Source organism: Rhincodon typus, chromosome 3, assembly GCF_021869965.1.
Source record: "Rhincodon typus isolate 14 chromosome 3, sRhiTyp1.1, whole genome shotgun sequence".
Taxonomy (NCBI): domain Eukaryota; kingdom Metazoa; phylum Chordata; class Chondrichthyes; order Orectolobiformes; family Rhincodontidae; genus Rhincodon; species Rhincodon typus.
In genome coordinates this window covers 53,243,738-53,267,029 of record NC_063334.1, presented here as the reverse complement: position 1 = coordinate 53,267,029, position 23,292 = coordinate 53,243,738, and the positions used below count along the sequence as shown (strand labels likewise).

Sequence of the window (23,292 nt, the reverse complement as noted above, 5' to 3'; positions counted from 1 at the left end):
TCAAAATGCAATTACTTGTTTGGAAATAATAACTGTTGGTGACATTAATTAATAGAATCTTTCTGGGATGAATAGAGAACTTCGACGGCTCTTTACTAAGAAGGAAAGGGGTTAAGACAATGTTGTACTAAAGAAAGGTTGAGTGGTTGTCTCGCTCTCGCTCTTGCTTTTTGGAAGTGGTGTAACTGAATCTTCAAAAGCAATCATCACTGATAGAAACAACCACATCCAGGTGAATAGCTGAACAGAATGACCACAAAATCGAACTCACCGCATCAAGTCCAGCAAAGAAGCAGTTAAATGTTGACCCCTTTGTTTTAACTTTTAGTGGCTTATAGTGACTCATAGTCTATCTTCTTACTCTGCCAACTATACTTGTGCATGCGTGGGCCCAGATTTGTGTGACTGTATGAATGGCGTCACATCACTTGATTTTTTTTTATTTTGGAACAATTTCAATAAATTTATGATTTTTGTTGAAATTAAGGAGATGTGAAATTCTTCATTGCCTCAAAATTAAAATAATGGAATACTTACAGAACTGGCAAAATGCATTCTCTTTACATTCTAAAGCACAAATCTGTTGTAATCAAACAAGTAGTGGAAGGATAAGGTAACGTAGTCATCTCATCCCTTTTCAACTGATCGTAACAGTTCTCATGGACAAATTTTCATCAATTCAATTCAAATGTGTTTGAATGGATGTTGAGTAGAGTAGGACAGTTTGTGTGAAACAAGGAGAGGCTCATGATTTGCTTTCTTCCTTGTAAAGATTTATACTTAATTTTTGAAATGGAATAATTCCATCTCGAATACACGAGGGTGAAATTGGTTATCGACAGAAAAAATAAACAGATGAAAATAAAAATTGCTGGAAAAGCTCAGCAGGTCTAGCAGCATCCGTGGAGAGAAATCAGTTAACATTTCGGTAGAGTGGATTGGTTAGGCCACTTTTGGAATGCTGTGTGCAATTCTGGTCTTCCTGCTATAGGAAGGGTGTTGTGAAACTTGGAAGGGTTCAGAAAAGATTTACAAGGATGTTGCCAGGGTTGGAGGGTTTGAGCTATAGGGAGAGGCTGAGGGGTGACCTTTATAGAGGTTTATAAAATTATGAGGGGCATTAATAGGGTAAATAGGCCAGATCTTTTCCCTGGGGTGGGGGAGTCCAAAACTAGAGAGCATAGTTTTAAGGTGAGAGGGGAAAGATTTAAAAGGGACCTTAAGGAGCAACTGTTTTACGCAGAGGGTGGTGTGTATAAGGAATGAACTGCCAGAGGAAGCGGTGGAGGCTGGTACAATTACAACATTTAAAAGGCATCTGAATGGGTATATGTTTAAGAAGGGTTTAGAGAGATATGCTGGCAAATGGGACTAGATTTTATCTAGGATATCTGATCAGCATGGACGAATGGGCCCGAAGGGTCTGTTTCCATGCTGTACATCTCAGAGTTCTGAGGAAGGGTCACTCAATCCAAAACATTAACTCTGATTTCTCTCAACAGCTGCTGCCAGACCTGCTGAGCTTTTCCAGCAATTTCTATTTTTGTCTCTGATTTACACCATCCACAATTCTTTTGGTTTTTAACTAAACAAGTGGCAATGACTTGGTGGTCAGCTGTACACCTTGTTCAATATTCTTCTCCATTTTAATGATTTGATCTTGTCCCTTTGTCTGACTACTTGAGATGAATTCCAAGCCTCAGTTTATTTGGACACTTGTCACCAGTGTGAACAATATTAACATAATTCTTTAAATCATTTTACTCAAACACGTGTATAAAGAAATAGTGAAATAATTTTAGAAGTAAATGCCTGAAAAATCTCTAATTTTCTAAGTTATGATCCAGTGAGAAAACTGTAATTTCAGGAAACTGAGAGTTAAGAAAACCAAATGCAGAATTGAGTCAAGCATGGAAGAAAATTTAGTAATATAGACATATCTACTTCAAATGGGTTTCTCATACAGTTTACACTTCTGTACTGAGCACAGTCTTCTTCACTTAAATCTATAGATCAGTCAGTAGGTTTCCAGTAATCTGTTTTGCAAGCTGCAGGAGGCTTGAAACTTCATGCATTAGCTTCATGTTTCTTTACAAAGGAAAGAAATTCGTCAACATCATCAGGTGATCCCATAATGAGAGGAACCCGTTGATGAAGAGACTCTGGCTTCACATCAAGTACTAGCTGGGTTCCTGTAGTGGCTTTTCCACCAGCCTGTTCCATTATAAAGGCCATTGGGTTGCATTCATACAGAAGGCGAAGCTGTGGTTAACAAACAATATATTTAAATTATTTATTAAAACATTTACCATAACACAGATATCAATTATTATAATATGTAGTAGTGAGCTTGAAGCATATTATTAAGTTCAACGAGGAGATAATGAGAGATTCAGGTTATTCCTGGTAAGTGCTAGTATATCAGGGTACATGAAATGTTTGGAACAAGAGCTGGGCAGTAAGACAATTGAATCTATCTACCATTCAATTAAGACTAAAAAAGATTTATATTGCAATTAAATTTGCACACCTTAATTCACCATTCATTGACATCCTTTGCCTAGCCTACATTCTATCACAGTAGCCAAAATCAACAACAGCAGCCTTGTCTTTGACATTGGCACAAAAATATTATTGATTCATTTGTGTCCTCACTAATATAAATTGCCATCCTTTACTTGAATAGAAACTTGAAGAGAACCATCTCCTTCAGTGGTTCTTGGCTTCCATATGTTGTAGATCTCATTTATATTGCAGCAATGCTGATGAAGTCAAAGCTACTATCAGTGGTGAATTGAAATGGCTCTGTAATAATATAAGCAACAACTGTCAACCGAGTGTTGTAATGAGAGAACAGATTATGAATGACTGCCCTTGCAATCTAGGCAGTGTTTGATGTGAGTGTGGCATCAAGGAGCTTTAGCAAGGTAGAATTCAATGGGAATCAGTGGAAAGCTCTCTACTGGTTGGAGTCATACCAAGCGCAAAGGAAGAAAGCTGTGGTTGTTGGAAGTCAATCATACCAGCCACAGGAGTTCTTCACATTAGTGTCCTTGCCCCAACTTTATTCTTCTCCTTAATCAATGGCCTTCCTTTAAGGTCGGAAGTGGGGATGGTTTGCTGATGATTGTACAATATTCAGCACAATTCACAACTCCTTACATACTGAAGCAGTCAATGTCCAAATGCAGCAAGACATGGATAACTTCCAATCTTGAGCTGAGCAGAAGCAAGTAACATCTGTGGCACACAAGTGCCAGGTAATGACTATCTCCAACAAGCTAGAATATAACCGTTTTTCTTGACATTCAATGGGATTGCCATCGCTGAATTGCAAACTACCAACACCTGGGGGTTACAATTAACCAGAAACGTAATAGAACCGGTCAAGTAAATGGTGTGGCTAAAAGGATAGAACAGGGACAAGGAATTTTACAGACAGTAATTCACTTCCTGTCTCCCCAGAGCCTATCCACCACCTACAAGGCGCAAGTCAAGAGTGTGATGCAAACTCTCCACTTTCTTGGATGGATGCAGATCTGGAAACACTCCAGATGCTCACCATCCTCCAGGAGAAAACATCCCACGTGTTTTAAACCTCATCAAATGCCTTGAACATTAATTCCCTCCACCACCAATTGACAGTGACAGCAGTGTGTAACTTCTACAAGATGCCACAATTTATCAAGGATCTTTAGACAGTCCCTTCTAAACCTGCAACGTCTAACATCTACAATGACAAGAGCTGTAGCAAGAGCAGTAGATACATGGGAGCACTATAACTGGCAAGTTTCCCTTCAAGCCACACACAATCTTAACTTGCAACTATATTGCTGTTCCTTTACTATTGCTGGGTCAAAATCCTAGAACTCCCTTTCTAATAGCTCTGTGATATACCTGTCCCTGATGGACTGCAGCTGTTCAAGAAGGCAACTCACCACCACCTTTTCAAGGGAAATTAGGGATGGGCAATAAATGCTGGCCTAGCCACATTCCATGAACAAAGAAAAGGACAGGATTGCTAATGACAGTTTGTAAGAAGGTGTGGGAAAAATTACCGCAATCAGAAGTATAAAAACACCAGTGAAACAAAAGCACTCATACTCCAGTGGCTCAGTGAGTTAACATAACACCTGATGCGGTAAGAAGCCACATAATTTGGAAAGGATGCAGTTTCATGGTCTGTGCTAAATTGGCTGATCTCAGATAGTACAGATAGATTAATTGGCCATGTCCTGGTAATGGAAACGAATGTTCAGCCAGGATGAAATCTGGAACAAAAACAGAAATTGCTGGAAAATTTCAGTAGATCTGGCTGCAACAGTGGAGAGAAATCAGAGTTAATGTTTTGTGTCCAGTAACCCTTCTTCAGATTGATGGTACCAAGAAGGATGATTTTTATACAGAAGATTGGGGGGGGTGATGGTGGGAGTGAGGTGGAGAGTAAATGACAGGTGGAGAAAGACAGAGAAAAACAGATGGACGGCCAAAGGAGTGGTTAAACGTCAGTCTGGGGGTGGATGAATAGCTGCTAATGTGGATAATTAGTGGCTGGCAATGGGTAGTGTGTATTAACAGCCCAAGTAATGATGAACACTATTGTGTAGCGGTGGGGAAAAGCATGGGGAAAGGTGCTCAAGCCCTAAAATTGTTGAACTCAATATTAAGTCCAGAAGGCTGCAGCGCTCCCAAGCTGAAAATGAGATGCTGTTCTTCTAGCTTGTGCTGAACCTTGCTGAAGAACTGCAGCAAGCCTGAGACAGAGATGTTGGCCAGGGAACACATGGGTGTGTTTAAGTGGCAAGTAACTGGAAGCTCAGGGTCTGTTTTGTGGACAGAGCTTAAGTGATCTGCGAAGCAGTCACCCAGTTGACACTTTGTTTTCCCAACGTAGAGGAGACCACATTGTCAGCAGCGAATACAGCAGACTCGATTGAGTAAGGTGCAGGTAAAGAGCTGCTTTACCTGCAAGTTGTATTTGGGAACTTGGATGGTGAGGAGAGAGGAAGTATACAGGCAAGTGTTACACCTTCTGCGATTGCCGGAGAAGGTGTTGTGAGGGTGTGGGGACGTGTTGGGAGTGAAGGAGGAGTGGACTAGGATGTTCTAGAGGGAATGGTCCTTGCTGAAGCCTGACAAGGGAAGGGAGGGGAATATGTGTCTGATGGTGACATCCCTTTGGAGGTGGCAGAAATGGCAGCCAATGATTCTCCAGGTTCAGATACTGGCGGGATGGTAGGTTTGGACAAGGCGGGCTCTGTCGCTGTTGTGGGAGGGAAGACGGGCAGTGAGGGCTGAAGTGCGTGAGATGGGTTGGACCTGGGTAAGGGTCCTATCAATCACTGTACTGGGGAATTCTCGGTTGAAGAAGAAGATGGACATTTCAGAAGCCCCCTTCTCATAGTTGGCATCATCAGAACAGATAAGACAGGGATGGGGGAACTGGGAGAAAGGAATAGCGTCTTTACAGGAAGTAGGATGTGAGGATGTATAACTATGGGAGTCAGTGGGTTTGTAGTGTATATTGGTGGCCAGCCTATGCCCTGAAATGTAAACAGAGATGTTGAGAAAGGGAGGAGTTAGAGATGGACCAGGTGAACATGACAGCCGGATGAAAATTGGAATTGAAATAGATAAACTTTTCTAATTCCGGATGAGGGGGGGAAGCAGCATCAATGATGTCATTGATATACCAGAGAAAGTTGTGGGTGGGGGCCGGAGTAGGAACAGAACAAGGTTCCATGTACCCCACAAAGTGATGGCATAACTGAGGAAAATGCAGGTACCCATTGCCACCCCTTTGACCTGAAGTAGGCCAGAGGAGTTAAAAGAGGAGTTGTTCAGGGTTAGGGTGAGCTCACCCAGGCTGAGGAGGGTAGAGATTGATGGGGATGGCCCAGGCCTATTTTCCAGAAAGAAGCGGACAGCCCTGAGACCATCCAGGTGGGGATGACGTGTAAAGGGATTGCACGTACATGGTGAAGAGGAGGCAGCTGGAGCCCAACAATTGGAAATTCTAAAACCAACGTAAAACATCAGTGGGATAGTGGATGTAAGTGGGAAGGGACTGGACCAGGGGAGACAAAATCAAGTCAAGGTAGGCAGAGATGAGTTCTGGGTGCTGTGTTCAGGGTTAGGAACTGTGTAGAGTTCTGGGCAGAAGCAGGAAGAAACAATTGGTCTCCCCAGGCAGTCCTGTTTATGGACTTTGAGAATAAGGTAGAAGAGGGCAGTGCAGGCTTGGGAAACTGAGTTTGGAGGAGGAAGAAGGGAGATCACCAGATGAAATAAGGTTTGTGATCGTTATGGACATGTTCCATGGTGGGGTCATGGTCCAAGGGAGATAGGAGAAGGTATCTGAGAGGTGGCACTTAGCCTCTTCAATGTAGAGGTAAGTATGCAAGACAACAAAAACACCACCCTTGTCAGAAGGCTTAATTACAAACTCAGGGTTAGATTTGCAAGCATGGAGTGCAAACAGTTCAGAAGGAAACAGGAACAAAAACAGAAATTGCTGGAAAAGCTCAGCAAGTCTGGCAGCATCTGTGAAGAAAAATTAGAGTTAACGTTTCCGGCCTGGTTCTGAGGAAGGGTCACCGGATCTGAAACATTAAATCTGATATTTTCTTCACAGATGCTGCTGGACCTGCTGAACTTTTCCAGCAACTTCTGTTTTTCTTCCTGATTTACAGCATCCGCAGTTCTTTTGGTTTTTATTCAGAAGCAAACAGGAAACAAATGAGTGAGCAGACAGAGAAATTGAAGCGACCAATGTCATGTCAACAATTCTCAATGAACAGGTCAAGTGCAGGTAAAAGGCCAGAGGGAGGAGTCCAGGTGGAGGGAGAGTGTTGTAGGTGGGTGAAGGGGTCTGTCAGATGGGGAGAGGACTCCATGACTTGATGTTGGACTCTTCTTCCATCACCTTTGCCTCCATGCCATTTCAGCATGGTGGCTCAGTGCTTAGCACTGCTGCCTCACAGCACCAGGGACCTGGGTTTGATTCCAACCTCAGGTGACTGTCTGTGTGGAGTTTGCACTTCCTCCCTGTGTCTGCATGGGTTTCCTCCTGGTACTCTAGTTTCCTCTCACAGTCCAAAGATGTGCAAGTTAGGTGGATTGGCCATGCTAAATTCCCATAGAGTTCAGGGATGTGTAGGTTAGGTGCATTAGCCATGAGAAACATAGGGTTAGAGGGATGGGTCTGGGTGGAATGCTCTTTGAAGGGTTGGTGTGGACTTGTTGGCCTGAATGGCTTGTTCCTACAAGGCAAGGATCCTGTGATTTTGGAAAAGAAGAGCAAATTACTGCAGATGCCGGAATCTGTACTGACAACAAAAAACAAGAGTCTTCTCCCTGATTTCTGCTAACTACATGATGCAATAAATGTTTGTGTTTACAAGCCATATAAAGTACAGACATAAGAATGTGCAATTACAACAGGTGAAAATGTACCTTTCCTTTTGGACTTTTCTTGTTGGCAGGGTACATGAAGATGCCTCCATATTTTAATGTACGATGAACGTCTGCCACCATAGACCCTACATATCTTGAACTGTATGGAGCACTGCCATCCTGCACAAAGGAAAGATAATGTATGTGAATGCAGTTAGCCTAAAGAATAGTTAAATACTCTGCAAATTCAACTTCATTGTAAGCTCCGATCCTGCAAATGTTTCTCATTTATCACTAGAAGGCAATAGCTTTTCAGAAACCAGTTTCATGGATGCTGATCTCTCTGCAGCACCTCCTTCAAATGATCATCCTTAATTTATGAACTTAGATATTGAGATTGAGAACTTGTTCATTATGATTTATATTGAACTTTTAAAAACTGCGATACTGTTGGTGGAAAGAGAAACAGATATATTTTCTTCATAAACCCATTGGTTCAAGTATTGGCGTAAAACTGATATGAAATTAATGCAAGTAACTGAGCCAACAGGAAACCTCTGTGCAATCTTTTAGACGTAATGTGTTTTTCAGTCAAACATTGTGGAATGTGCAGGCAAGACAGAATTGGTCATGCTCTCTCAAGTTACTTGATCCTACCAATATTTTTTATTACATTTGAACAGAATTATGAGAATATATAAATTTTCAGGTGAACTGATCTGTGTTGAAAGAAAATTTCCATGTGATGGAAATTAATAAGCAAAGTATGCAAAATATTTAAAGCTCACAAATCCCCCATTTTTACGTGATCGGGTGATACATACAGCATCACACAGATTTTCACGTTATTTAACCAGTGTGAAAAAGGGAGCTAAATCCAGTGACTGGCAGTTTAGAAGTGCTGTCCAATTAATCCCATGCCCCTGCTTTCATTTCATGGTCCTAAAGATGTTTTCTTTTCAAATACATATACAATTCCCTTTTGAAATTTGCAGGTGAGTGGGTTTCCCCAACCCTTTAAGGTATTGTATTCAATTAGTAACATTACGAAAGAAGACCTCATCTTCCATCTGTTTCACAAGCGGTACAAGTTAACTAAATTTGAATTTCCTCACTAAAAATTATTCCGCTGATGTTCTACCACTTTTGATAACAGTAAGAAATTCTACATTGAGTGTTAAATACTTAATTGTGGAGGGTACTCAACCCTAGCTTGATTCTGTCCAAGCCGACTTTGAATAGCGTTTTTGTTGTGCAGTCCTGCACAGCTACTGCCTCTGCTGTTTGATTTCAAGTACCTCTGGACATCAGAGTTCATCTAAGAAAAATAAACAAGTAGCAAAATTCACAGCTGACCTTGGAGAAACCTGTAATGGCGAGCTCACAGCAGGGGAACAGCTAAGTGGCTGTTCTTTAAAAAATCTACAATAGTGAGTAGAGTGGGTTCTTTTTGATTATATGTTTTTATTGAGATCTGTCTCTTGATTAAACTTTAAAAGTATTACTAAGTTAACCTGGAGCAATGTTTTTTTAGAGTAGTGCTATTTCCTGGGTCTATAGACTACTAAGGTACAAAGATGGTCTTTAGTAGAGTCATGTGCTCTTCCTGTCAGATGTGGGAGATTAGGGAGAGTTTCCATGTTACTGATGATTGTGTCTGCAGGAAGTGTGCTTGGTTGCTAATCATTTGGATCGCATGGATCGGTTGGAGTGGCAGTTAGAGGCATTGAGGAAATTACAGGAGCTAGGGGTGTGATGGATGACAGTTGCAAGAAGGGAGATAAACTGAAGATACAGTCTGGTAGATAGATGACTTCCAGCAAACGTAGGAGAGGGAAGCAGGTAGTGCTGGAGTCTTCTGTGGTTTTCCCCATTTCAAACAAGTATGCTGTTTTGGAAAATGTAGTGGGTGATGGACTCTCAAGGGAATGTAGTACTGATAGGCAGATTTCTGGTACCAACTGGCCCTAACGTAATGAGGGGTATGTCAGGTTCCAAGCAGTCGATTGTGATAGAGGACTCTCTAGTCAGAGGCACAGACAGATGTTTCTGCAGCTAACAAGACATCAGAATGGTGTGTTGCCTCCCTGGTGCCAGGATCGAGGATATTTCGGAGAAGGTGCAGAATATTCTCAAAGGCAAGATGGACTGGCAGGAGGTTGTTGTACGCATTGGAAGTGATGATATATGAAGAGATAAAGGATGAGATTCTGAGAAGAGAATATAGGAAGTTTGGCAGGAATTTAAACAGGAGGTCCTTGAGGGTAGCAAATCTGGATTACTCCCAGTGCCGCAAGTGAGACAGGGTAGGAATAGGGAGATAGAGCAGATGAATGCGTGGCTGAGGAGCTAGTGCAGTGGCGAAGGATTCACATTTTGGATCATTGAAATCTCTTTTGTAGTAAAAGTGACCTGTATAAGAAGGACAGATTGCACCTAAAATGGAAGGGGACTAATATACTGGCGGGGAGAATTGCTAGAGCTTCTTGGGCGGATTTAAAGCAGTAAGTGGGGGGAACTCAGGGAGATAGTGTGAAAGAGGGCAGTCTGAGACTGACATATTTAGGAAAAGGGGCAAGCAGGAACAAAGCAGAGACTGAGCTAGGACTGCTAAATCAAACTGCATTTAGTTCAATGCAAAGGGCCTAACAGGTAAGGCAGATGACTAAAGGCATGGTTGGGAACATGGGACTGGGATATCATGGCAATTACAGAGATGTGGCTCAGGGATGGACAGAACTGGCAGCTTAAAGTTCCAGGGTATAGATGCTATATAGGATAGAAAAGGGAGCAAGAGAGGAGGGGGGACTAGCGTTTTTGATTAAGGATAACGTTACTGCTGTACTTAGGGAGGATATTTCAGGGAATACATCCAGGGAAGTTATTTGGGTGGAACTGAGTAATAAGAAAGCGATGCTCACCTTATTGGGATTGTATTATAAACACCCCCAATAGTCAGCAGGAAATTGTGAAACAAACTTGTAATGAGGTCTCTGTGAGAATAATAGGGTGGTTATGGTAAGGTATTTTAATTATCCAAATATAGACTGGGACTGCCGTAGAGTTAAGGGTTGGATGGAGTGGAATTTGTTAAGTGTGTACAAGAAAATTTTTTGATTCCATATGTGGATGTACCCATCAGAGAAGGTGCAAAACGTGACCTACTCCTGGGAAATAAGGCAGGATGGGTGACTGAGGAGTCAGTGGGGGTGCACTTTGGGTCCAGTGACCATAATTCTATTAGTTTTAAAATAGTGATGAAAAGGGATAGTAGGAACTGCAGATGCTGGAGAATCCGAGACAACAAGGTGCAGAGCTGGATGAACACAGCAGGCCAAGCAGCATCGTAGGAGCAGAAAGGCTGACGTTTCGGGCCTAGACCCTTCTTTCTTAGACCCTTCTTCAGAAAGAAGGGTCTTCTTTCTGATGAAGGGTCTAGGCCCGAAACGTCAGCCTTTCTGCTCCTATGATGCTGCTTGGCCTGCTGTGTTCATCCAGCTCTGCACCTTGTTGTCTCGATGAAAAAGGATTGACTGGATCTAAAAGTTAAAGTTCTAAATTGGAGGAGGGCCAATTTTGACAGTATTAGGGAAGAACTTTTGAAAGTTGATTGGGGGCAGTTGTTCGCAAGGAAAATGATGGCTGGAAAATGGGAAGCCTTCAAAAATGAGATAATGAGAGTCCAGAGACTGTATGGTTCTATTAGGGTGAAGGGCAAAGCTGATAGGTGTAGGGAATGCTGGATGACGAGAGAAATTGAGGTTATGGTCAAGAAAAAGAAGGAAGCATATGTCAGGTACAGACAGCAGGGATCGAGTGAATCCCTAGAAGAAGGCAATAGGAGAATATTAAGTGGTAAATCAGGAGGGCAAAAAGGGGACATGAAATAGCTTTAACAAATAGGGTTATTGAGAATCGAAAGGGATTCTACAGATACATTCAGGAAAAAAGGGTAATTAGGGAGATGATATTGCCTGCCCCTTAAAGATCAGCAATCACTGGAGAGGGTGGAGATACCAAACGAGTGTTTTGCATCAGTGTTTACTGCAGAGAATGATATGGAAAATACGAACATGGGGAAATAAATAGCAACATCATGAAAAATGTCCATATTACAGAAGAGGAAGTACTGGACATCTTAAAATGCATAAGGGTGGATAAATCCCCATGACCTGATCAGGTGTACCTAAGAACTCTGTGGGAAGCGAGGGAAGAGATTGCTGGGCTCCTTGCTGAGATATTTGTATCATCGACAGCCACAGGTGAGGTACTGGAAGACTGGAGGTTGACTAACATTGTGTCACTATTTAAGAAAGATGGTAAGGAAAAGCCAGGTATATATAGACTGGTGAGCCTGACATCAATGGTAGACAAGTTGTTGGAGGGAATCCTGAGAGGCAGGATTTACATGTATTTAAAAAGGCAATGACTGATGAGGGATAGTCAACATGGCTTTGTATGTGGGAAATAGTGTCTCACTGACTTGATTGAGTTTTTTGAAGAAGTAATGAAGAGATTGATGAGGGCAGAGCAGTGGATGTGATCTATATGGACTTCAGTAAGGTGTTCAACAAGGTTCCTCATTGTAGACTGGTTAGCAAAGTTAGATCACATGGAATACAGGGAGAACTAGCCATTTGGATACAGAACTGACTCATAGGTAGAAGACAGAGGGTGGTGGTAGAGGGTTGCTTTTCAGCCTGGACGCCTGTGACCAGTGGTGTGCTACAAGGATTGGTGCTGGCTCCACTGATTTTCATCATTTACATAAATGATTTTAATGTGAAAATAGGAGGTATGGTTAGTAAGTTTGTAGATGACAATGAAATTGGAGGTGCAATGGACAGCGAAGAAGATTACCTCAGAGTATACAGAATCTTGATCAGATGGGCCAATGGGCCAAGGAGTGGCAGATGGAGTTTAATTTAGATAAATGGAAAGGAAAATCAGGCAGGACTTATACACTTAATGGTAAGGTCCTGGGGAGTGTTGCTGAACCAAGAGACCCTGGAGCGCAGGTTCATAGCTCCTTGAAAGTGGAGTCACAGATAGATAGGATAGTGAAGAAGGTGTTTGGTGTGCTTACCTTTATTGCTCAGTGCATTGAGTATAGCAGTTGGGAGGTCATGTTGTTGCTATACAGGAGATTGATTAGACCACTTTTTGAGTACATTTCTGGTCTCCCTGCCATGGGAAGGATGTTGTGAAACTTGGAAGGGTTCAGAAAAGGTTTACAATGATGTTTCTAGGGTTGGAGGTTTGAGCTGTAGGGAGAGGCTGAATAGGCTGGGGCTATTTTCCCTGGAGCATCAGAAGCTGAGGGGTGACCTTATAGAAGTTTATAAAATCATGAGGGACATGGATAGGGAAATTGTGGGGGAGTCCAAAACTAGAGGGCATAGGTTTAAGGTGAGAGGGGAAAAGATTTAAAAGGGACCTAAGGGGCAACATTTGCACACAGAGGGCGTTGTGTGTATGGAATGAGCTGCCAGAGGAAGTGGTGGAGGCTGGTAAAATTACAACATTTAAAAGGAATCTGGATAGGTACACAAATAGGAAGCATTTAGAGGAATATGGGCCAAAAGCTGTCAAATGGGGCTAGATTTATTTGGATATCTGGTCGGCATGGACGAGTTGGACCGAAGGGTCTGTTTCCATGCTGTATATCTCCATGACTCAATAGCAGTGTCCCTGCCTCTGGGCTAGCAGTCCTGGCTTCAAAACCAAACTGCCCTGGATGCATGATATAACAGGTTTAAACAGGCTGATTAAAATAACTACTATCCACTCAGGTACTTTTCCATCAGTGGTCACTTGACAGTGATCTGTAAAGGAAGCCTTTCCCCACTCTTGGCCTGTATGCTCAAGAGAATGAGGACTATAAGTGAAAACAATTTAGCACACTTACATGATTATGTCTGTGGTTTAAAAGCGCAGAATGCAAAAGCCATAAGAGGAGAGTTTCCATCAATATTTTCAGAAGTCTGAAGGTAACTAATTAAGTCTACTTCCTTCATTTACTTTGATTAGCTGAATAATAATAATTTATTAATCATCTGTTGTGACCAGTATCCAATTTCTAAATCCTGGAATGCAAACACCCACATTCAGCATAATACCCAATGCGATTGGGTAATAAGATGCAGGCTATGTGAAGGCCATTGATTATCAACACATGTCTGCAAGTTGCCCAACGATAAAAATAATTGCGACCGTGAGTGGAACAGATATTCAGTGGAGGCTGTTTGGCATTTTCATTTCTCTTTTTTCATGAAAGCTTGAGATTGCAAATCCACTTTGTGTCCAACTTCACTAGATTATGGATTATATAGATATGAATTTGCAAGGACTTACTCACCTTCTTCAGCCTGCTCTTTCACATGACAGATGCTCCCAGCATAGACTCTCATTGGCCTTTTATCAGGCTGCACTTTCTCCCCACTCATTACAACCTCTAGTCAAATATTCAGCTACCACAAGCTGAACAAAACAAAGCAGGCATTAAAATAGGGTCATAGACTCATAGAATTTTAAAGCATGGAAGGGCCATTGTGTCCACACCGGTCATCATCCATTGATCATTCTAATCCCTTTCCCAGGACTTGGCTTGTAGCCTTATATGTATGGCGTTTGAAGTGTTCATCTAATAGTTCTTAAATGTCTTGAGGGTTCCTGCTTCTAACACCATTTTAGGCATTGAGTTCAGATACCCACAACTCTCTGGATGAAAAAGAAATTTCTAAATCCCTTCTGCTCCTTAACTTAAAACTGTGCCCCTGGTAACTGAACCCTCTACTAAGGGGAAAACTTTCTCCCTGATGACCCTGTATATGTCCCTCAGAACTTTGTACACCTCAATCACATCCTCTCACTCTTCTCTGCTTGAAGGCAAACAAATCCTGACCATCTAATCTTTCCTTATAGTTGAATCACTAGCCCCAACAGTTTTCTGTAGTAGAAAATTCCACAGGTTCACAACTTTCTGAGTAAAGAAATTCTTCCTCATCTCAGTCCTGAGATGGCTTATCCCTTATTGTTAGACTGTGACCCATAGTTCTGGACTTCCCCATCATCGGGAACATTCTTCCCACATTGAGCCTGTCCAGTTCTATCCAGATTTTATATATTTCTATGAGATTCCCCCTCATTTTTTCTAAATTCCAGGGAGTACAAGCCCAGTTGATCCAGTCTTTCTTCATATGTCAGTCCTGCCATCCTCGGAATCAATCTGGTGGACAGTCACTAGCCTCCCTCAACAGCAAGAATGTCCTTTCTCAGATTAGGAGACCAAAAGTGCCCACAAAACTCAAGGTGTGGGCTCACCGAGGCTCTGTATTACTGCAGCAAGACATCTCTACTCCTGTACTCAAATCCTCTCGCTATGAAGACCAGAATTCCATTAGCTTTCTTTACTGCCTGCTGCATCTGCATGCCAACCTTCAGCAACTGTTCCACCATGACACCCAGGTCTAAACTGCCATCATTCAAATAATAATCTGCCTTCCTGTTTTTGCCACCAATGTAGATAACTTCACACTTGTCCACATTGCATTGCATTTGCCAAGTATATGCCCACTCAGCCAGCCTGTCGAAGTCACCCTGCAGCCTCTTAGTACCCTCCTCACAGCGCATACTGTCACCCAGCTTAGTGTCAAGTGCAAATTTGTAGATATTGCATTCAATTCCTTCATCCAAATCGTTTATGTATATTGTGAACAGTTGGGATCCCACCATTGAACCCTTTGATACCCTAATCACTACTGCCTCCCATTCTGGAAAAGACCATTTTTTCCAACTCTCCGTGTCCTGTCTGCCAACCAGTTCTCTACATATCAATATATTACCTATGATACCATATGCTTTAATTTTGCTTACTAGTCTATTTTGTGGGACCTTGTGAAAAGCCTTTTGAAAGTCTAAATACACAATATCCACTGATTCACCTTTGTCCATGCTACTGGTCACGTTCTCAAAAAAATTCCAGAAGATTTGTCAAGCATGATTTTCCTTCAGTGAATCCATGCTGACTTGAACTGGTCCTGTCATGGCTTTCTAAATGCTCAGTTATAACATCCTTAATAACTGACTCCAGCATTTTCCCCAACCCCGATGTCAGGCTAACCAGCCTATAATTTCCTGTATCTCTCTCACTCCTTTTTTAAAAGGTGGTGTTACATTACCTACTCTCCAGTCCATTAGAACTCTTCCAGAGTCTGTAGAATACTGGAAAATGATTACCAATGCCAATATTTCTAGGGCCACTTCCTCAAGTACAGAGCATCAAACCCTGGGCACTTTTCGGGTTTTAATCCCATCAATTCCCTCAATACTATTTCCTGGCTAATAAGGATTTCCTTCAATTCCTCCTTCATTCTTGACCCTCTGTCCCCTAGCATGTCCATAAGGATACTTGTGTCCTCCTTAGTGAAGAAGATCCAAAGTATTTGTTCAACTTGTCTGCCATCTCTTTGTTGTCCATTACGAATTCACCTGATTCTAACTATAAGGGATCTACATTTGTCTTCACCAGTCTTTTTCTCTTCCCATAACTGCAGAAGCTTTTGCAGTCAGTTTTTATGTTTTCCACAAGCTTACTCTCATCTTCTACTTTCCCCTTCCAAATTAAACCCTTTGTCCTCCTCTGCTGAATTTTTAATTTCTCAGGTTTGTTGCTTTATTTGGCCAATTTATAGGCCTCCTCTTTGGCTTTAATACTATTCCTTATTTCCCTTGTTAAATATGGTTGAGCCACATTCCCTGTTTTGCTCTAACATCTGACAGAGATGCACACAAATCTAAAAATATCGTTTGGAATCAACACAGCCTGAGATTGTCACAGTTATTAGTTGGTACAGAGACTTATAGCACAAAGGCTATTTTTCTGGCTTGTTGGCCTAGTGGTATAATGCTCAGTTCAGGAGGAGGGAAGGAAAGCATGAAGTCCCCACATTAAACTCCCAGATAAGTTCTCAAACAGGTTCTTGTGGCACAATGGTAGTATCCTTACCTCTGGGCCACCAGGTAGCCTAGTTCAAGTCCCACCTACTTTGGAGGTGTGTAATAATATCTGAGAATAGGTTTTTTGTAAAAAAATGCCTTTTTCCTTCTTCCTTCCATCCCAGTTTTCTCCCTATTTCTTATGAAGGCACTGATTCTTGATGGCACCCAGTTTAATATGTACAAGTAACTGTGTGAACCAAGACAGTGAGAGTTGACAAGCTTCGCAACTGTATACATCACACTCCATCTGGCTTGTCTTAACAGGTTCTACATGTGTCAATGGTATCATGCATGCCTCTGAGTCAGAAGGTTGTGAGTCCATGTCCCACTAAGTACATAATCTAGGCTGAGATATTACTGTAATATTGAGGAAGTTCTGCAATGCCAAAGATGCTGACTCAGATGGATATATTGACCACATTGCACTATTAAAGTGTGGAGGTTTCTCAGAACATCCTGACCAAGATTTATCAGCCAACCAATGCCTAAAATAGATTACTCAGTCATTTATTACGTTGAAGTTTGCCAGAGTTTGCTGTGCGCAAATTGCCTGTTGCATTTCTGTCATTAGAACTGAGACTGCATTTCAAAGGTAATTCATTGGCTCATGTGTTGGGAATATCCTGAAGCTGTAAAATGCACCGTATAAATGCACGTTTTTCTTTCTTCATTACCTACATTTGTAGGATCTCTCTCCACCTCTTCACAACAGGATCAATATCCCACTGTTTTATGCTATCTGTAGCTCCTTTTCTCTTCTTAATTCCCATTTCCACCCTTGCTGAGGTCAGGGATCTCAACACAGTTTGAGAATTTAAACTCCCCGTGTGGCCAAGTGAGTAAAAACACTATCACTGACAAATGTCATCAGCCTGATTCCCAATTCATGAAAACTGCTGCAAAATTTAGGCATAAAGGTGATGGGTCAGAATGGGAATGTGGATTAAGCTGCTACCTGTGTCCTTATTTACACAGATAAAAGAACTTACTAAGACCACACTCCAACAAGAATGCATGACTTCAAAAGAAAAAAGAGAACACTGAAACAAAATCATGGTCTTTTTACACAAAAATGGCAATTTAGAGAGAACCTTTTTACTAATTTAGAAAGTCAAGAGAAAAGAAATAAAGACTTCTATCTGTCTAGCAAAATTCATGACCACCAGGCAGCTCCAACCTAGTGATTTCCAGCTAATGAAATATTTTTGGCATTGTTACTCTTGTGACGTAGGAAAAATTAGTTCGAATAAAGGAGTACTTATTATCCTTTTATTATAAACATAGGGGCATCAGATAGGAAAATGAAAGACATTTTCCACCTTTGTTCCCCAGTTTCACTATCGAGCTCTCTTATATCAGGCATAACATGAATCCTGGATTACACAGTGCTCTTATAGATGACTCTACCAGCACATTCTCTCAAAAAAAATAGTTATTGAAATTATTTTAGACGATGGGATGTATAAGAATTTATTCCTCCCTTGCTGTTGCTGCTTGAGGGGTAAAAAAACAGACCAGAACAGTGGGATTAGAAACTACACAAAGAATTAGCAGAATTCGCACTTTATTGCATGGGAATAACATCATGAATTGGATCACATGCCCTTTGTTCAAACCTCCTCACCCTTTTTTCTGCTGATGTCAATAGAAACCCCTCAGGGGAGTACCATCCACCACTTAGACATTCTTATGTAGAAAACCCTGCCTGCCACAAACACTATTTTAAGAGTTATAATATTTGGAAGTTCATGTAGAAAGTTTATCATGACATCTAGGAGGAGCACTTCAGATGTGGTAAATCTTCCATTCATTAGCTCATATGAAAGGTTAAACTAAAGTTTCTATTCTGCCAACTGGCGCTCAACTATTATTTTATTTACATTGACAGCAGTAATTTCCTTGGAGCAGCTCCTGATTTTTTTTTACAGTAGCTTCACCGAAAGTCTGGTGGAAACCACTTTGGAATGTGTATATTGGATTTCCAATGCACTTCTGCCAAATGTATGGCAGTGAAGTAGGAACAGAGATAACCAGTCTGCTGCATGGACTGATTTAAACATCAAGGGCTGCATCTTACGATTTTTTGTGGATAAGTGTAAGTTGTGCCAAGTTGTCTTGAAGGAATTATCATTGCAAAGTCTAGCAGGATTTTTCACTGTATCTTGCCAAACCTATAGTGTCCATCATGTCTGAGCCTATCCCTATCTTACCACCTGCAACTCCCAGAACAACTTGCTACTCACTGAATATCCACCAATAGACCAGCGACTCTCACCTGCACCTTCTTTAAAAGGCCATTCTTCACATGGACTAACCAGAAAAAGAACCACACTCAGCTCTCTCAGAAGTCTCCACTCAGGACACTCCACACATGGTATACCTTGGAAGTTATGCTGAGGCAGATCCACTTGCATCAAGCAAGAAGACCCTTGGCATGGTTGGCTCATCCAGGCACAAATGTTCCCAGGGTTGTCCAATCAAACTTCCAGTCCAATGGGCTCCACTGCCTAGCAGTTTCCCTTCATTGCTGCTGCAGAACCAGGGACTACACTAAGACATTGTGGGAGGGACAGGCAGGAGAAATTGAGTAGGTGCCTGGTCTCCAGCAGTCCTATGACACCCTTATTCTTTCCTTGGCTTGTGTGTCTAATAGTGTTGCAATGAATGAGTCTGTCAACACTGTCTGGGGCAGGAAGGTGCACAGCAAAAAGGGAGCAAATGGTCAGGGAATAGGGACCCTTAGATCAGTGTCCTATACTCTGAATGGGTCTGTGCATAACTTGCTTTAAAAGGACCTCATGTCAGTGGGTCCTGCAACCTCACCCCTCGCAGGGCAAATGTCTGACCCTTCCCACTTTGAGTGTGGTTGCAGTCACTTTCTTCTCCATTGTGTGCAGAACAGTGAATGGTGACAGTGAACACATTTCAGCCAGTGGCTTCTAGAATTCAACTCCAATTGTTGGGGTAACCTTGAGCATCCAGATCCCCTTCCTGGTAACGCCTCCTGTGAATCCCATACATTTCATACCTCCTCCCAGATAGCCAACCAAACCGATTCTAATGAGCTTGCCCCTGCCCACCTATCCTTCCAACTCCTGACATAGGAGGTTACCATGCCAAATGTGTTCCCTGCTCGCCCCATTGATGTCAGGGTGTTCCTCAGTGTGGACAAACCCCTTTCCCGCATGACCTCCTTCCCATCCATGCTTTACTGTATCCCACCCCCCCTTACAGATACTGTTGCCCCCTTCTCCCTAGCCCACAGCCCCCAGTCCCGAAGAGCAACTTGCCAAGTCTGCTTCTTGCAAATCTCTGCCCATCATTTCCCAGAATTGTTTGATCCCTTCAATTAGGTTTCTGTCCCTGCCACGGTACTGAAACACCTCTCATCAAAGTCACAAATAACATCCAACGTGACTGTTACAAAAAAGTCTAAAAAATTAAAAACAAGTAGAGTTGTGGTCAACTTTAGTAGACACGTGCTTTGTAGACTTAATCAATTTGAACTTGTTAGCTTTGTATTTTGAAAAATTACTAGAACACCCCTTAAGCATATTAAAAATTCATACCTCAGGGAATTTTTTCTTCTGTATATAATCAGTAAGTGCAGGATCGAAGTATTTGGCGTAACCTTCATTCAGACTGTATATTTTTCCCTTCTTCTTTATTTTCACATTCCTTTCCACAAGAATAAATTCACCTACAGCCTAAATAAAAAAAGAGAATGATAACAGTAGTCAAGCAATACAAATTTTAGTTCGTTAGAATTAAAGCCAAGGAACTTGTGGTAATTAAGGTTTATGTTGTTCTTTTGGGTTTAACAGATTGTAATTAATCTGAATGGAATTTACAATAAGTTTGTTCAACTATTTACAGGTTTATTAATTAACACGTGACAACTAAGAGAATTTTAATTAGTTTTATGCATTTTAATAAGTATTCATTTTACGATTCCATTTGACAAGATATACAACAGAAATAAAACATATGTGTGCTGCCAGAATGCCTCTGAGAATGTTCACTTATACTTGAAAAAGAAAACCACAAATTAACAGGGAGCTAATTGTTTATTAATATTTTGTCCTTTTTATCGCATTTGTTTTCCCCTTCTTTTCCTGAGGGTGTTGACTTGTTATTGTGATGCTATTGTGATGTACCTAGTTGGCATCCTCCAGTATCTTGTTGAATGATCATTGTTTGTTTTGAGGGTTCACAATGAGTTTTGGCTGACGATTTGCCCAAGATGATGGTGCACACAGGAGTCATGGGGAGGAATGAGGCATGAAAAGAATTTTAGCCTCCTAAAAAAACTGGATAAATAATTGAAGTCTTGGAAATCTGAATTCTGACACCAACCCAACCAAGTCTCCCAACGGAGACTTGTTGGGGTTTCGTATATGGATGGGCAGTTAACCTGTTCCCAGGAAACAAACTGGCAATTTAAATATCACAATGAGGCTGCATGCTTCATATTTATACATGGTTTTAAATTTTACTCTGAACTGAGTTTCACAACTGATTGATACAAACAGATGAACAAGGAGCAGGCACTTTTGTCCTTTCAGCTCTTCAAGAATACTCTGCCATTTAATAGGATCCTGGCTGATCTGATTGTAACTTCAAATCTATATTCCCACCTACCTATGATAATCTTTAACCTCCTTGCTTAACAAGAATTGATACATCTCTGTATTAAAAATATTCAAGGGTTCTGCTTCCACCACCTTTTGAGGGAAAGAGTTCCAAAAGCTCACAATCCTCTCAGAAAACAAAAAAGCCTCATCTCTATTTTAAGTGGGTGACTTCTGATTTTTAAACAGTAATGCCTATTACCTTATTCTCCTGTAAGTGGAAACATCCTCTCTCCATCCAATTGTCAAGACCTCTCAAGGTATTATCTGTTACAACTTAATATGATTCAATTTCAAGTTGGTTCTTTCTCTTCCAAGCTTCAGTAGATCTAAACCTAGCTTGTTGAACTTTTCCTCATAAGATAGGCCATCTATTCCAGATATCAGTCTGGTAAAAGTTCTCATAACATGCGTCAAGTGCATTTATATCCTTTGTTAAAAGAAGTGACCAAGGTTGTACATAGTACCGCACATGTGGTCTCAGCAATGCCTTGGAGAAGTGAAGCACAATCTTCCTACTTTTGCATTCAATTTACAATAAATTATAACATTCTATTAGCTTCCTAGTTACTTGCTGCATCTGCATACTGACATTTTATGATTCATGCATTACACAAGTAGTGTGACATTGCTGTCAAATGAGCATTCATAAAACTCGACAGCGTTTAAGGAAATTCCAATTTCAGGCACCCCTCCCCTACCACTCCAAGAGGGTCAAAAATTTTAAACCTTCTTGTAGCCTGTTTTAATAAGAGCAAATGAGCAAAGGAATTAGGAGCAGGGGTGGATCATTTGGTCCCTCAAGCATGAACTATCATTCAATAAGATCATTGTTGATCTGCTTGAATTTTGAATTCCACATTTCTATCTAATTCCAATAACTTTTGATTCCCTGGCCCAAAAGAATCTATTTACTTCTGCCTTAACATGAAATTGTGTTATGTTGCCACAGTCTTACCAGATTATAGGGCTGCTCTTTCATTAGAGAGAAGTGACTGGTGGTGACTTAACCTTAAGGCCAACATATCTAAGGTGAAGTTGAGATAGAGAGTCTTTCATGGCAACCTCAGCCAGTGATGGAATTGAACCCATGCTGTTGGCATCACACTGCTTTGCAAACTAACCATTTAGCCAACTAACTATGAATGTACTGATTAGGACATTCAGAAATTGGCCATTGGAAATGAAATGGAAGCATGCTGCAAATAGTTTGAGAATAATGGGAAACAAATGTTGAGCGAGGGTTTTGGCCCATCCTAATAAATGTAACACAAAGAAGGAAACATAATGCTTAAAGACTGATGCGGTCCCAGCTCCAGTCAATTGTTTGGGGAGGAGATAGTTTACATCACCACCTCTACCCAGAGAGAAGATAGAAATTAGCTTCAGGTTTCATAGTACTTTCCTGTGTATCTCCTGGTGACTCATAATAGTGATGCATGTCGCGTATGGTAGGAGAAACAGCAAGGGAAGCAAATGGAAGTACAGAGAAAGTGGAAAAATGCATCCTAGTTTAATCAAGAAAGTTTTATTTTGTTTGTTGCATTCCAATTAAAGATTGTGGGATGATGTGAGGTCCAATTCAATATTCATGTTTCCAGCACCTTAAAAACATTATTTTCTTTTACTGAATTCACTGTTAATGTTCAGTTGGGACCTGAACTGAAGTCCTACTCTCACAAGTAACTCGCATTCTTATATTCTCTCCATTCACAAAATAGTGACAAGGTAACTATGGTGCAATATGTTATTCTGGTTCTTTCAACTGTTACAAGTACTTGCAGGTATGCATCCGATCAGAAATGGTGATAATTTTTTTGAGTAACGCGAGCTACATACTGGATCCAACATGAAGAAGTTGACACCTTGTCCTGTGGAGAGTGCTACGAGAGTAGCACTGCCATACAGTGCATATCCAGCGGCTACCATAGTTCGTCCAGGTTGAAGAGCAAGATTTTCGGTAGGCTGCTCTCCAGAATCCTAGCAAAGGCAAAACAAATGGTCAGTTACAGTGGAATCTATTCACTCTTTGTGTAACAATTTTCCACAAACCCAGTAAAACTTAATGATTGAGCAATCATGACTAACAATTCTTACACAAGGATTATATGCCTTTTGGTGATACATGTTAAGTGTATCTTTAAGTGATGTCATAACAAAGTTGCCAGCTACTGCATTTAGAAAGAGATTAAGAATTCCAGTTTAAGCATCTAACTTTAACTATATTCTAGTCAGCAACAGCATATTCATACATGCATGTGATTTT

General features: G+C 41.2%; 1 protein-coding gene across 2 annotated transcripts in view; it reads right to left on the bottom strand.

Moving 5' to 3' along the window:
* Nucleotides 1–1,954: 1,954 nt before the first annotated feature.
* Nucleotides 1,955–23,292, bottom strand: part of LOC109927261 (fructose-1,6-bisphosphatase isozyme 2-like) — a 51,219-nt gene continuing 29,881 nt past the window's right edge. For both annotated transcript variants that reach the window (XM_048594772.1, XM_020527234.2), the window contains exons 4-7: nucleotides 22,866–23,006; nucleotides 19,965–20,102; nucleotides 7,456–7,575; nucleotides 1,955–2,262 (exon numbers count right to left, since the gene is read on the bottom strand). In XM_048594772.1, the coding sequence (XP_048450729.1) occupies nucleotides 2,068–2,262; nucleotides 7,456–7,575; nucleotides 19,965–20,102; nucleotides 22,866–23,006 (594 nt within the window). In that variant the 3' untranslated portion in view covers nucleotides 1,955–2,067. The remainder of the gene's footprint in view (nucleotides 2,263–7,455; nucleotides 7,576–19,964; nucleotides 20,103–22,865; nucleotides 23,007–23,292) is intronic.